Below are 15,613 nucleotides of genomic sequence, written 5' to 3'. Positions count from 1 at the left end.
ACGTTGAATTTAAATTGTAATGTCATCGCAGTACTGTCTAATTTTGCTTGCTTCGCTGTCAGTCGAACAAACGAAGACTAAAGCTTGAATGACGCTCTGTATACGATTTTAACGCCCTATAAGTTCGGACACTTTTTAGCGCGGACCCGACGTCCATATAATTGTAAGTCAATGTCTATTAGTCATTAATTATCGTGATCCCTATGTTTGTGTTGTAACAGATATTTTTGAATACTAGCTAGTACCTAATCCCTATCTTTAATGAAGCACTCATTATTTACCTGAGGGCTGGTTATCTCCCTAATTAATTTTGTCCGTTTTTAATTACATTTTAGACCGGCTTGGTGAAAATATTAAACGTTACTTTATCAAGGCAATATCCCTTGAATTACTGCAGATTTACAGTGGGGCTTGGGATAATAGGACTTTCTAGCGGATAAACTCAGAAAAAATATCGTTACATCAACAATAGGTTTCCAAAACAAATATCAGCAGATACAAAAATTCGTAAAGTCCGCTAGTTCTTTCCGTGGCTTAGTCTTGCACGGTTTGCTAGAAAATTTGACGAATGTTTTTTTTAAAAGTAATGCGCATTATAACGTTGAAAATATTCAGCTAATTATAATCTTAACTTACAATTTCTTTTGAAGACTAAATTTCTTTTAATAACACTATAATGAATAATGAAAATGAATGTAACAAGAGTTCTAATGAAATATAATTCTTTTTTTAATTAAAATGTAAATAAAACACGATTTAAAATTAAAAAACCATTTTGAAGTTGTTTTGTAATGAGATTTAATTTAGGTCGGTTTTATTTTTATTAGACAAAATTCAGATAAATTTTTAAAATAAGCGAAATAAGTTGGTGTTTTTAAAGAAATTTTTAAATTGTGTTTTGTCCTATATAACAATTATTAATTATATTAGTAATAATCATTAAGTAATGTCAATAATAAAGTGTTGCTATGTGTGATTTGTCCCTGAGGACACTTGCGCGGGACATGCATAACTAAAGTAAACATTATTATGTACTATTTTGAGATAGTGTTGTTTTTGTAAGCAGACATATTATCGATATTGTGTTATTGAAACAATTCACTGCGAGGTTTTTATTATTTCATTATTATTACTTTTAAAGTTTACCTACAAATGAAAAAAGAAAGAAAGAATGGTTGGAAATTATAGGACTGCCGAACATAAACATTGGATCAAATACCATCTTCGTTTGTTCGCTCCATTTTGAAGTAAAATTTTAATAGAACTAGATTACATAATAATGCAATTGCATTGTTACTTTTATTGATAAATAACTTAATATTTAATTTTGATTAAAATGGCTAATGAGCCATTTTGCCTAGTAAAAGTAGCCTAGTGTTAATCATAATTTGATTACAGTAAACTGTACAAATTTGCAAACATAACAGTTTCAACATTCAAGCCATACATTTGCATGTCGATATTGACTTATCTATGATCATGGTACAACACTAAATCCGCCATATGTGTGGTACAATTTTGGTTTAGGTAGGTACGTTTATTCCGTAGATAGGGCAGCTCCTTTCCTTTATTTTTTCTATCCTTTAAGGAGTGACGGGCGCAGTGGCACTGCCCCTCAAATCTTTGCAATTTAAAGCTCTAATCGACACTGCTCCTGTTTAACCCCAGAAACAAATAAAAAAAACGTTTCCAAATTAACCCTTCCGGTAATCGAACCCGGAACCTCGTCACCTGGCGTCTAACGTGCTAGCCGTTAGACCATTAAAGCCGTCATAATAAAAAGACACAGCCCTTCATAAATCTGTAAAAAAAAGCTAACAGCAATTAAGTTCTGTATACACAACCGCCTGTACAAACAAATGTTTTGATTATATTGATCGTTTTAGTGGAGGTGCATGAATTTGCAAAATTACCGAGAATTGAACCCGTAACTACCTCACATAACAACAAGCCACCGAGTTCGACGAGATATAAATAATGTTTTTATAAAACAATAAAAATTACTTTATTTGAACATTTTTACGTACGATGCCGGAAGATCTTATCAATAATTTAATATAAAAAATTATGACCCGATAATTACGAAAAATCATTACTCATGCCTTTTGACAGTTTCCCCATTAAACCAGCAGGCGCCATCTAGTCACCCTTAATGCGAATTGCTGAAAAAAAAACACTAATTAAGTGAAAAATATACGGCGTTACAGAATAATAAATTCACTAATGCTTAATTAAGAAAATTGACTTACTCACTTTGTAATTAACGTCGTTCTGTGCTCAAGTACTTACATTCGTTATTAGCCCGCATAAGGTTGCCTTTACACCAAAGCTGTGCGAGGTAGCTAGGAGGTGAGAGGAGGTACGGCGGCGCGGTACGAGGATGCGTTACGGACTCTTTTCAGCTATGCACAGTCAGTCAGGGTCAGTTAGTGTCATGCTTTTAGTAGCTCTAGTCTCCTACACCGTTTTGCACACATTCCTCGCCCGCATCCCTCACACACATCTCTGGCTATTTTGTATATACAAATACTTAGCTCCGCTAACCTTTTCCCACCGGAGCTGCGCTAAGCGAGCCTGGGAAAATGAAGTAGTCTTATTGGTGGATTTTTTCCTCACACACCGCCTCGCTACGTCGCATATCTCTGATGGAAAGGCAGCCTTACGCAGTCACTCTATCGCGCGTGATCAGAAGTAACACTTCAAAAAAGTCGTTAAAAACCAATAAGAACAAAGATCTGCAAGAAGCACATAGAAAAATTGGTAAGGTCTGCTAGTTCGTTCTGTAACTTAGTTGCAAGAGCGTCAAGTACGGATTGCTAAAGGCGCTGGTTTGAATCCAGCCGAATCGAAGGAATGTTTGTGAGTGTTCAATCTTTGTATCATCATCAAAGCTGCTGGGTACGGGTCTCCTCTCAGAGGCCACACTGAAAGAGCAGCGGCCGGAGAAGAATTATTGGTGCAAGTTATTGGTGTAAGTTATTGGGTTAAGTTAGTCCATCACGTTGGCCCAATGCGGGTTTGGGGACTTCACTCGTATTCCGAGTGTTGCGAACCTTCTTCCACGTGCAGTCTCATCACAATGTTTTCCTCCGCCGTAAAGCTCAAGGTAAATTTCAAATTTCACGCACGTAAATTCCGAAAACTCCGAGGTGCTAGTCCGGATCCGAACCCACGGCCTACTTGAGAGACGGTAGGTCAAACCATTAGACTACCACGGCTTTTTAATAATAAACTAGTGGAGTAATTTCACAAAAAGTAATTGAATATCATTGTAGTGAAACATCGTGGTAATCATGAAACTTAATGTTACATTTTCTTCATTCATACATTCGTTCATTATGCGGGAAACCTATATCACAATCTTCAGAACCCTTCATCTTTATGAAAACTCAATCTACCTAGGTGTATTCCTCTGGAGCAGGCCCTCCTCAAACTCTCATTTGCCGTAATCTGAACCTAGCACTTCCACAAACGGCGGCCATTATGGTTCCTCGCCGATAACTGGAGAATTATTGTTATTAAACTTCGTTTTATGGGTTTATACTTTGTAAACCCTTAAATATACCTCCGTATACGGTTGAATGGATTGATTTCGAGCGCATAAAAGGTATTTAATATAGGTATTAAGGTATAAGTTTTATAAATAAACTAATTTGATATAATTTTTAGTAGCAGTGTACGAGAACTTCTTTATATATTAAGGAATTAATCGTAATTGGTTAAATTTGATTGAAAAAACGATGTGAACCAAATTAACTTGATCTTCAAAGCTGGGTCTCCTGAATCCTCAGCCTGTAGAACTCGCCACAAATTGATTATTGTCTTCAAAAATGTGTTTTACTTGCCGGCCGGCGTTGATATTATCAGTTACGACGTGAGAAAACTCAAAATAGGTATGGAAATTAGGTTTTTATAAAATTCGATACGACCACGTCCATCTTCCTTCCCTCTTACGTACACTTAGGCATAAACTTGATTCGTTTGCGCTAGCCACAGACCACGCTAGCCAACCAGAAAACCGCATTTTTTCATATGACATTAGAAACGAGTTACTAAACGAAAATTTAAAAAATATACGATATCTTGATCTCACATCGATATTGAACAAGCAGTAAAGCTCAGTGTGAAAGAGTTCGTCCAGAGAAATACTGCGTTACCTGTTTCTGCCGCTTAGCTGTAATGTGCTCCGGTTTTGAAGGGTTAGGGTGCTGGTGTAATTACGAGTGACGGGTAAAATAAGGCATTTTTCTACTATTTACGAGGTTTTGCGCGATATAATTGATAGGACCATAACTAACAAAGCGAAAATTATTAAGCTCAAGTTTGCGGAACTCCGCGAACTGTTGGCGCACGTGTCACGCAAACTGAGCACTTTTACAGTATTTATTATTTTGTGGTACAATCAGCGCACGTGTCTATTTGTATAGATACAAGCAGCCACAGGGATTTGAACCGTCTACCTCTCAAATGTTTTCCCAGTGACATACACCACTTTTACGAGGAATAATTTATTTGTAATAATTTTAATTTTAATTTTCTTGTTTCATGTCCGATCGTGCAGTCGAGGGAGATACAAACTGTAAGTATTATTTTTATAATTTCTAACATACACACATCAAAAAAAGTTTGCGATCACTTCGAAAAACTGAAATCTTTTTTGTTACTGTAGATTATATTATGATTTTTTCTTCTTTTTAGATTCTTTATTTAAAAATAAATTAGAACATAAAACAATGACCCCGTTCAATTGTTTTTTCATATAAAAAGGCTTTCAGTCCTAGCTTACGCTCATTCAGAAATCTGATTTAGTCAATTATAAGCGATTCAAGATATTTTTCGCGGAAAGTTGTGATTGAAAAAATGCCAAGAGGTTATCAGAGGTTTTACGAGCAAGAATAGTAACTTTGAGGGAAGAAGGATACACCACGAGAGTAATAGCACGCAGACTTGCTATATCCCAATCCTGTGTCGTGGCTACGTTGCAGAGGTATCACGGAATGGGGAATTTAGCTGACCGACCCCGCAGCGGTCGCCCAACTGTTTTGACAGCTGCCCAAAAGCGCTATATTAGATTGCTGGCAGCCCGTGATCCAACAATCAACGCCACTAAAATAAAAGCAGAAGTCAGGGCCGCCTCTGGGCTTGAAGTTAGCACGCAGACCGTTCGCAATTGCTTGCACCAGGCTGGATTACGAACACGGAGGTCTTGGCGAGCTCCGCTCAATTCCCGGCAACGTCAACAACGAAGATTGCAGTGGGCTAGACTTCGGCAAAATGAAGAAGGTGAGGACGAAAACATTTGGCAAAACTGTCTCTTCGTTGACGAATCCCGAATCAGCACTCATCCAGATAACCGACGTGTCCGTGTCTGGAGAAGACCAGGCGACCGTGAAAGACAAAGAACTGCCACTGGAACAGTTCAGCAAGGCGGAAAATCGGTGTCCTTTTGGGGTGGCATTATGATTGGAGCTAGAACGCCTTTGATCCCGTATCGGGGCTTCATGACAGCAGACATGTACAAAGCAGTTGCTATTGATGATATCGTCAGACCATTCCGAGTAAACCATGGGCACCAATTTGTACTGGTCGATGATAATGCGCCCGCACATCGAGCTCAACGAGTCAATGCTGCTCTTCAAGAATACGATATCACACGATTAGACTGGCCTGCCGGCTCGCCCGACTTAAACCCAATAGAGCACGCGTGGGATGCTCTTAAACGAGCAGTATGGAACCGTGAGCCACGTCCCCAGACAGTTCCAGATCTCAGGGAAGCCGCTATTGAAGAATGGGATAGGTTACCCCAGGTTACTCCTATTTAAAGAAAGCATACAACATAGATTTTTTCTTGATAAAGTTAAATTTAAAGAATTATGGGAGCTTATGCTATTGATCGCAAACTTTTTTTGATGTGTGTACTACATGGTGTAATAAAAAGTGTAATGTGTATTTTTTTAATTAGCAAATATTTTTTATAGGGTTCATTTTCTTCGCGATTTTTAGTCATATTTTGGAAAATTTGTCTTACTTACATCATTGTAACAGCCTGTTATGAGATGTCTAAATTTCTAGTATAGCTCCTCGATGACCTCCGTGGTCGAGTGGCTTGCACACCGGTTTTCATGGTATCACCATCTCTGAGGCCCCGGGTTCGATCCCCGGCCGAGTCAATGTAGAAAAACTAACTTTTCTATGTTGTCTCGGGTCTGGGTGCTTGTGGTACCGTTAATTTAGTTACTTACTTTGGAGATGAAAGCAACGTACGTGATCTTATCTAATATAGCTCCTAACAAATGATTAGTATGGCGTGACCTAGTTCCGCTCTCGGATTGTTTTATTAAATTCTATAAATTAAATATCAGAATATGATAGTACAAAGTACCCCATTTCGCTATATATATCTCAAAACGCCAGGCTTTAAACGCAAAGATGTGAGGGGCACTGCCACTGCGTCTATCAACCTGAGACATAAGTTGACAAGTCCCATGTGCCTGTAATTTCAACAGCACCCTTACCCTTCAAAACCGGAACGTGGTAAGGTGGCAGTACTTCCCTGGACGAACTCTTGCACGAGCACTGCTGCTGCTAAAAATGCTTACCATTAAGCGCACGACACGTTCGTACTGTCATTTGATATAAAAAAAAAACATAATCGACTGTGAACTGGCAATCGGTACTATCTCAATTTTGATAACTTTACAGGATGAGGAAAAAAATTGATTGTGTCATTAAATAGCGCCTGGTTTATTAAAGAAAGATACGTAGTTTTCAAATATTTTTATTAAACATGTACATAGTAGTGTACATACACTACGTATTTTTATTTAATAAACCTGATACTGTATTAATGACTTTTCCTTTACCTGTAAAGTTGTCAAAATCGCTTGCCAGTTCACAGTCGATATGTTTAATGTCGATGAGAAAAAGAGGGAATTCAATTTCGACCTTATTGTAAATCAATAAAAGGCTAACTAAAGCATCCAGGAAGCTGCCGTTTCCCTCTTCCACTTAGTGATAAACTCGGTGATAAAAACACTCAGTGTCATAGACCTGTCGGTGACAACCCTATAACTACCACACATAACAATATAAAACAACAATATCATCAGAACAATCGAATCTTAACTAAAGGAATTTAGTCTATGTCCTGTGTTAGGAACGTGGGGCCGGAAAACGTAAAACAATAATTTTGTCAGCGGTCACGTTTATTGCACGGGACGCATGTTTCTGCTGCGAATGCAAGTGCGTTGACCTGATGTTACAGTAATTCGCATATCTGGATACACAACACGTTGAAAGACCAGGCCCAGTTTAATCCTGGTGGCTGTGTGCCACGCGTTATTGATTTTCACAAACCAATTCAAGTACACCACTGTCACGATAAACTTTGAATAATCTCCCATGTGTAAAAATTATTTCATCAACCTATATGTACGTTCCACTGCTGGACCAGGGTCTTCTCTCTGGCGAGGGCTTAGGCCATAGTTCGCCACGCTGGGGGACTTTGCACGATTTCCGAGGAATGTGAACCTTGGTACAGGTTTCAACACGGTGTTCTCCTTCACCGAAAAGCTCATGGTAAATTTCGAATTAAACTTCGCACATAAACTGGATTCGAACCTACGACCTCCGCTTGAGGGTATCTATCAGTAGTTCGAAATGACATTTTCCAGAAGTAACGTTTGCTCGAATTTTCATAACCTTGAAAGTAACTTTGAGAGGAAAATGTTTTTTCTTTTAAACCTAACTTAACCTACCCGAACCAAATCGTGTCTTTGCGATAAACATCCAACATATCCTGAAAGAACAACGGTTTCGTTATAATTCGGTTTTCGGTGTAATGAAAATTCGTACAAACGTTATTTCGGAAAAAAAAAATCGAGTTTGTGATAGATTACTTCGCTTGAGATACGGTAGGTTAAACCATTAGGCGACTACGACTTTTCAGAAATTATTCTAAAAACAATTAATATATAAACAATTGTAGCGTTTTTATTTAAAAAAAGTCGACCTCAAAATTTCGTGGAATTACATCTATTTGTCAAGTTTTAATGAAATAGGTTACTGGGAAGGGCATGAAACAGGATTCATCCCCTTGTTTGCCACCCTTAGAAGTGGAATATTTTCATCAAATTTAAACGGGACCAATACTGAGGTACCCTCTTTCAACAAAAGAAGAATCATCAAAATCGGTTTATCGCATAACATACATACAAAAAAATACAATCGGATTGAGAATCTCCTCCTTTTTTTTTGAAACCATATGAATACGACTAATTTACATATTCCCAGTATCACTCACGCTCGCTCCTTGTCCACTCTGTCTATATACTGTCTATGTCTATCTGTCTGTATACTAACATAAAAAAAATAGTTTAACATTCTTCCCGTTTTACTCGCTAATAGTTGTTACATTACAAAGAAGAGACGCGTCAACGCTCGGTTTAATCTGCGCGGGGGCAGCGGCCTAGCGGCCCTTCGCCACTCAAAGTACTCACTTCGTAGTTGATCGCCGTAGTGACTGAACATGTAGATGAGATCCTTCTTTGACAATAATGGTTATTAATACAGAACTCATTCAGGACGCTGCAGTTAATACTATCAATTTGGTTTTTGTTTACTCAAATAAAAATGTACCGAAGATATTGGATACTTCCCTTTTTAAGAAACAGATCGATAAATGGATCATTTCAACTTCATTACAAAGATTTAAGAAAATATGAACATAAATTTTTCAAGTACACACGTATGTCAACTGAATCCTATGATTATTTGTTACGGAAAATCCAAACGATAATTACTGGAATAGACACAAATTGATTAAAACTCTGCGCGGTAGGTAGTGCAGTGTGCCATACCCTGCTAAATACAAGGTATGTGTCCTACTAACTACGCTATCACTGCTGAATCAAAATTCCCCAAACAAAATATTGCTTATATTTGGTTAGATTAGGAAACAGCGGCCTATCTATCATACAAAGGCTATCAATGCCCTTGGAGGCCGCTAGAATACGGTTAAAACAACTGTTATAGAGCCTTATAAATGCCGCGGTAATATGCGACGTATAAATTATATAACTAGCCCAGAGACTCGCAACAATCTCAAAGCGTCAAGTGTTAGTTTTCAGTTTTGTACATAAAACTACAGTCAATGGAAGTGACAAGTAAAAACCAACATATGGACGTAGGTACCGTAACGGTGCACATATTCTGAAACCGTAGTGGGATTCTATCCCAATGTCATGAAAATTAATAATTGCCTTACACTTGAAAGTTGCTTCTTAGTTGTCAACGTTTAAAATCTTTCCGGCGGTATGTACAGCGACAAGGACTTCAGTTTATATGTTACATACATTTGTGATTGCTTAGTAGCAACACCTCTCGCTAACGACTAGTGAAAACATCGTGACAAAACATACATGTCGAAAAAGGTTCACAATTCTCGGAAATCCTGTGAAGCCTCCAACCAGCATTGACCCACGTGGCAGACTGTGGACTGAATTCTCTCCCCGTAGTGAAGACCCGTGCCCGGTAGTGAGACGTATAATGAGTTGACGTGAGTCAATTAAAAGAACTTCAGCGTTAAGCTTAAATGTTGAACCGTTGGATTTCACAATCATTTTAAAATTTAAAATCCTTACTATGATTTAGTGACTAAATTTTAGTCCATACATTGACTTACACGCGTAACATACACAAAAAAAATGCAGTCGAATTTCGAAATTTCGAAAGTCGAAAACCTTTTTTTTGAAGTAATTGTTGGGTTTGAACCATCATAGTTTAGTTTAGTTTATTTCTCTCAACAACAAACAACAACAAATTTCATACAAATACAATTACATGTCATTTTATACTACTCTTCGAAAAGTGAGCGTCAGTTTACAAAATAATGAAGAAATAATTATATAATATACAAAATCAACATAATTAATTTAAACTAATAAATAATTGATTTAAACTAAGAATGTCAAGTGTATACAGAAAATGTCAATATGGATTCTTAATAACTAATAAATGTATATTACAGTATATAATAATACGATGAATGTCAAATTCATTAATAAATATAATAATTTAATTATTTATTAAGTACTTTGAGTGTACTCTATTCCTGAGTAAAGGGACTTTTCCAATAAAAGGTTCTTCAGTCTGCACCTGAACGTTGCCTCACAACATTCGTTTTTTAGTTCGGCAGGTAGGTGCTAATAACAGGTGGGTCCTATAACCCGCGGGTTTTTTTCATGAAGTGCAGTGCGACGCGGTACTGATCGGAGTTGTCCCGCCACGTCAACTATAAACCACGTAAGGGTGCTGCTGGATAATGGGGATCTGATGATTTATTATCTAAGGTTTCCTATACGAATACAACCGCTTTTGATATACGTTTGTATAATAGAGATCCTTACAATATCTGATATTATACCAAGTCACTTCCAGCATCTATATCCCCATCAAGTCACCCCACAAGTATTAGCAATGTAAATGTCTATTAATTACTTATGCATAGAAAATAGCAGACTTCAACCCTCCGAGGGCGCGAGGCTTTGTCAACTAATTCATTTAGCAAGACGCCTATTAAATTGTTCTACAATTACGTCTTTTACTGAAACTTTGGATCTTTAAAGATGCAGATTATAGATTACGTCGCCCTCATATTTGCTTATACTATTAACATTTGTAAATTTAGGTGGTGGAATTCAAACTCTATCGTCACTGGTAAAGAATTATTTTCGTAACTCCAAACCGCGTTTCTTGCCTTGTTTATTGTTTATTTAATTTGTGTCGTAAGTTTCTACGCCACGGAAAATAGATTCTTACCTCCGTATTTCTTTTCGCTTTGTCTCATCGATAACGGGCTGGTGTAGATGCCTATTTCGTGAGGTTTATCTCATTACGAGTAGCAGTTGACATTTCCTTAAATGATATATCGAAATTTGTATTTTTAGTCTTTCGTTTCTTTTTGAATGTTTTATCGTCAATTTAGTTGGTCAAATTTACAACATACATCTTAACATTACCTACATATATACCCACTCTGCACGCCCTTTACCCATCGAGGTAAACAGATACCACTTCCACTTGCTACGATCCGGGGACATATCTTTCTTCTCATCAACACGTATCACTGTATTTGAACACTTTACCATTGTGGTCGAACGTTTACTATGCTGGTCTGCTATGCAGAGGTCCCGAGAGAAATATTTGTATGACCTACATTTACTTCCCTCGTGAATTTGGGTGTAATTTGTGGTTGTCTATGTTTGTGTCCATGGCAACTCGCGATACAAGGTTTCTGTAGTGCAAGGCTATGAGTGTGTACGTTCAAAATATACACGTTCGTCTTTTAATGGCACTCTTGACGTGGCCTTGTCTTAGATCGTCTTCAATTTGGTCGTGGTAATTTCACATAGTTTGGTTGGGCTTTACCAACTTGTCCGTTCACAACTAACTTCCACATTCGTCAAAAGGAGCGGAAGTTGAGTGAAGATGACAACTAAAAATATAGGTTTTTAGATTCAGCATAAATTGATTCGGCGTTGTTGAGAGAAATATTCGTGTAAACGCACAATGATATCGTAAGACAAGTCTGACTCTAGTTGTGTTTTTTCCGGTACTTGTTACAACTGATCACACGATTTACCTTGAAAGTGGACAAAAACAATCGCTACTTATAAGTAGCGATTGTTTTATATATATGACTAAACATATTTTATTTTCAAGAATACTATTGGCGCCTGATGTTTCGTCAAATTTGCAATAGAAAATGTCAGAAAACTGAAATAGGGTTATTTTAGTCAAAGTCTTGCACTAGGTATCGTGTGCATTTTTGAGCTAGAATATTCCAGAAAAGTCTACATTATTAAGTCATTACTTCTTACTATCCATAGAGCGACTCAACCTTTGAAACAATATCCAACCTGACGTTCGAAGCAACACGCTACGAGAATGGAGCCAAGTTCCAGTGTGAAGCAGTCAACGACGTCATGGAGCAAATGAGGGAACAACCGCTGAGGGCTACTAAGGAGCTGGAGATTTGGTGTATGTTATCCTTTTTAACATTCATGAGCTAACAAGTAATAGTGAGGACAAGCTCAATAGATCGGCCAAGAACCTGATGAAGATCGAAATAAGCAGTCCTATGTCCCAGAACTAATAATTTGTGTAGACTAAAGTAGCCTATTTTTAACATCGGACGTGCATCTGTCGATGACAATGAAGCATATGTTATTTTATCCACGTCCTTTTGTAATGCTGATCAATATTTTTGCATTCTGACTTATCATATTGCATAAAATTGCTTTATCTATACCAATACTATTGAAATTTTGTTATTTAGACCCTCCCATCGTTCGTGTGGAGCCACCCAACATGACTGTCCTGGAAGGTGCTAATATTTTGCTCAAATGTGAATATGAGAGCAATCCTTCGTCTCTGGATCAAGTTATCTGGTAATTACTTTCTTAACAAATTGATACGGTAAATTAAACTATGGATGGATAACTATTTCAAGATAAAAAGGGACAGTAGAAAGAAAACTGACGGAAGTCTCTAAGGAGGTCGGAATCGTGGGAGTTAATTTAGCTAAACTAAAGAAAGTCGTGGAAAGTCCCTTCTACAAAACCCGGGACTTCTCGGAACTCATTATATTTGAATATACGTTTTATTTGTAGATATTTGGGTATATTAGCGACACTTTACTATTTCCTTTTAAATTTGCTACAATTTATTGTCTCAGAAAATAATATTGTAATTGTGTTTCTAAATGTACTTACGTATATAAATAATTTAGACATTTAAATAATAAACATGAGGCAATCTATATTTTGGAATGTTTAGAATATAAACAGTCAAGAAAGAAATTTTACACGCATTGATGACTAATTGTGTATGTCCATACTAAGAAAACGTTCATACTTTAGATAAATTAACTCCCTCAATTCCAATCACTGCTTATAAACTTAAGTAAATTATTTCATAAGATATTTTAACGACATGTAACCAAACCTGTAGTTTATTAACTGTATACTATATTTCTATGGAACTTAATCACCACTACTTGAAACTTTTCAGGTATCGAAATAATACACGTGTCGAAGTCAATGGTACATCACACTACAACGGCGGTACAGTAGACCAACACGCTCTCATCATCAGAAACGTTCGTGGCGACGACATGGGCAACTATACTTGTCTATTAGCCAATGCAGTTGGCAATGGAACCAGTGAAACCAGTATTGATGTTAATGTGTTGTGTAAGTATACGTCGTTAAATCCATTTTCGTTTTTCTTCTGTAGCATTACTATTGTCATGAATTTATGCAATTATAACATGGAAATTGATTATCTATATTGCCGGAAATTCTCGAGTAGCGACAAAGCGACAGAAGGGTTGTTACGCACAGTTCCAACTCCAGTGCATAACAGCTAAAGCCACTGAGAGCCATTGAGTGCAGATAGTCGAGATCTTTCATGCCAGCATTTTGTTGAAGAGACCAAACTTCAGCTGTTGAAAATGATACAAAAATCTGACTTAAGTTCAATACTTTTTTTTATTTAGTTCGCCCGCAAGTAAGCCTCTCCATGAACTACCCAAGCCCAATCTTAGAAACGGACCATCGCAACGTGACGCTGACCTGCGAAGTTACTTCGGGTAATCCGCCGATCCTGGATGAGGTCATCTGGTATTTGGATGGGGAGGTATTGAAACATTTGCCTGAATGCAACGGGACACAAAATGATGGTAAGAAAACAGTTACATTTGCTTCAGTCAATTCCAAAAGTCATAGGGTAAGACGGTACTGTATAGAGCATAGTATTACAGTACGACATTATTTGACACCACAAAGCTATAGCATATTTGGAAAATAGGGAAAACCAGCGCAACTGTATGTATAGAAGACTTAGGAAAAGAAATATTCATTATTTAGTGCATGTGCCACCGATCAATAGGATAATCTCAGCCAGTTTGTCAATTTCTACACCAAAAAAAATTATATTAGATAGTATTTTCATTTATCTGTCTGGATTTTATTAAGCGTTTTCTTGATGTATCACTTTTGTAATGAGGTTGACATGTTCAATAATGATCAAAGCCCTTAAATAAATAGAGTTAAAAAAATTTATTCTCAACTATCTTACAGAGAACCTATGCAACGAAGTGGATCCATCAATGCTACTTCTCCAAGACACGACAAAAAGCTTCCACGGAAATTACTCTTGTATGGGCAAGAACACTGCTGGGTGGGGAAACGAAAGTGCCAAGACTGAACTTGTTGTTAATTGTAAGTAGACAAGTGATTTGAAAATAGGACTTAAGTTCATAAATTTGTCTACCGAATTCAATAAACGTTTAAAAAAACAGCGATCTGTTTTCCTACAAACTAAAGTCACCATAAATCTTTAAAACTGGACTTCTCTTTTATTCAATAGACAAGTGCCAAAGTGATGCTATACACACATATCACAATCTTGCCTAAACGATGTATTGACTTGTATGTTTTATTGTAACATTTCAGATCCACCTGGACCAGCAAAGTTAACGTATTCTCCTTGGAGAGTGGTGAAAGGGAAGTCACTGGTGCTCAGCTGCAGTGTACAAGAAAAAGGAAGACCTGAAGCTCATAGGTAAGCCTACCCTAAAAATCAACCTTTTTTAAAATTTGGTCCCTAAGCTCGTCGCGACAGAACTGCTGCTGCTGCTCTCAACGAATCGCCTCTCTGCTACGGTTTGCGGGATGCGGAAAGTAAGGGAAAATATTCAACCAATCACAAGCATGCTAAGGAGCTGGTGTCAGCGACTCAAATTCTATTTTAGGTGGGGTGAGTTGAGGATCCTACTCGTGCCCTCCGAGCTCTTCAAGTAATCTCGGAGTGCAGCACTCCAAGCTTCTTCGCCTTGTAGTTGGCCATGCCGAAGCGTCATAATAGAACATACGCGGTAGTTTGCTTCCCCTCCATTCACGTTCTGCGTAGAGGGCAGTCCATGGTAACTAAATTGAAAGGTGTTTATTATTATATTGTGGATCAAGACCCGTTAGAACGACACTTAGAGTGCGTATCTCTTACCTTTTGAACTTAAGAGTTTTCGAGACAGACAGGCATTGAACGTTGGGAACTAATATTAAGACCTCTGTATTACTACATTCATTATATCATCTTCATCTGATTCCAGATTCCGTTGGCACCGTGGAGGCCGTTTAGTCAGCGATATCGTCTCGCAAAACTGGACAATTGACCCCGTCACTTTGGACCATCGGACCAACTTCTCTTGTCGTGGTATCAACGCGGGAGGAGAGGGCGAGGCGGCTTTTACTTCTATTGATGTACTTGGTCAGTATAACATTTCTTACACAATTATTATTGATAACTTTAGGGTTTTGGTATGAAAAAAATCACCACTTTTCAGTTCGAAAACTACTGGAATCGCTCTGTCACCAGTGTTCTGATCTTAAAATAATACCACTGTAATTAGTACTGTAATACTATTGTACTAAAGCCTTATTTTCGAAACTGTAAAATGGTTTACTTTAGGTTTAGGAACTTTAAAATAAGCGGAATTTATATTGATATACAATACATTCTATGTAATCGATCTAACAATACAATGTCCAAA

At 37.5% G+C, this 15,613-nt stretch overlaps 1 protein-coding gene across 1 annotated transcript in view; it reads left to right on the top strand.

Moving 5' to 3' along the window:
• The first annotated feature begins 4,564 nt into the window (after positions 1 to 4,564).
• Positions 4,565 to 15,613, top strand: part of LOC113228377 — a 31,191-nt gene continuing 20,142 nt past the window's right edge. Inside the window, exons 1-8 of the mRNA XM_026461653.1 lie at positions 4,565 to 4,579; positions 11,889 to 12,039; positions 12,338 to 12,449; positions 13,072 to 13,253; positions 13,559 to 13,741; positions 14,142 to 14,282; positions 14,517 to 14,625; positions 15,173 to 15,330. Of these exons, the coding sequence (XP_026317438.1) occupies positions 11,985 to 12,039; positions 12,338 to 12,449; positions 13,072 to 13,253; positions 13,559 to 13,741; positions 14,142 to 14,282; positions 14,517 to 14,625; positions 15,173 to 15,330 (940 nt within the window). The 5' untranslated portion in view covers positions 4,565 to 4,579; positions 11,889 to 11,984. The remainder of the gene's footprint in view (positions 4,580 to 11,888; positions 12,040 to 12,337; positions 12,450 to 13,071; positions 13,254 to 13,558; positions 13,742 to 14,141; positions 14,283 to 14,516; positions 14,626 to 15,172; positions 15,331 to 15,613) is intronic.

The sequence above is a fragment of the Hyposmocoma kahamanoa genome, unplaced genomic scaffold (assembly GCF_003589595.1).
Source record: "Hyposmocoma kahamanoa isolate Upper Pololo Valley unplaced genomic scaffold, ASM358959v1 230, whole genome shotgun sequence".
Taxonomy (NCBI): domain Eukaryota; kingdom Metazoa; phylum Arthropoda; class Insecta; order Lepidoptera; family Cosmopterigidae; genus Hyposmocoma; species Hyposmocoma kahamanoa.
Note: the sequence above shows the minus strand (reverse complement) of the source record. Positions and strands in the feature narration are given on the sequence as shown.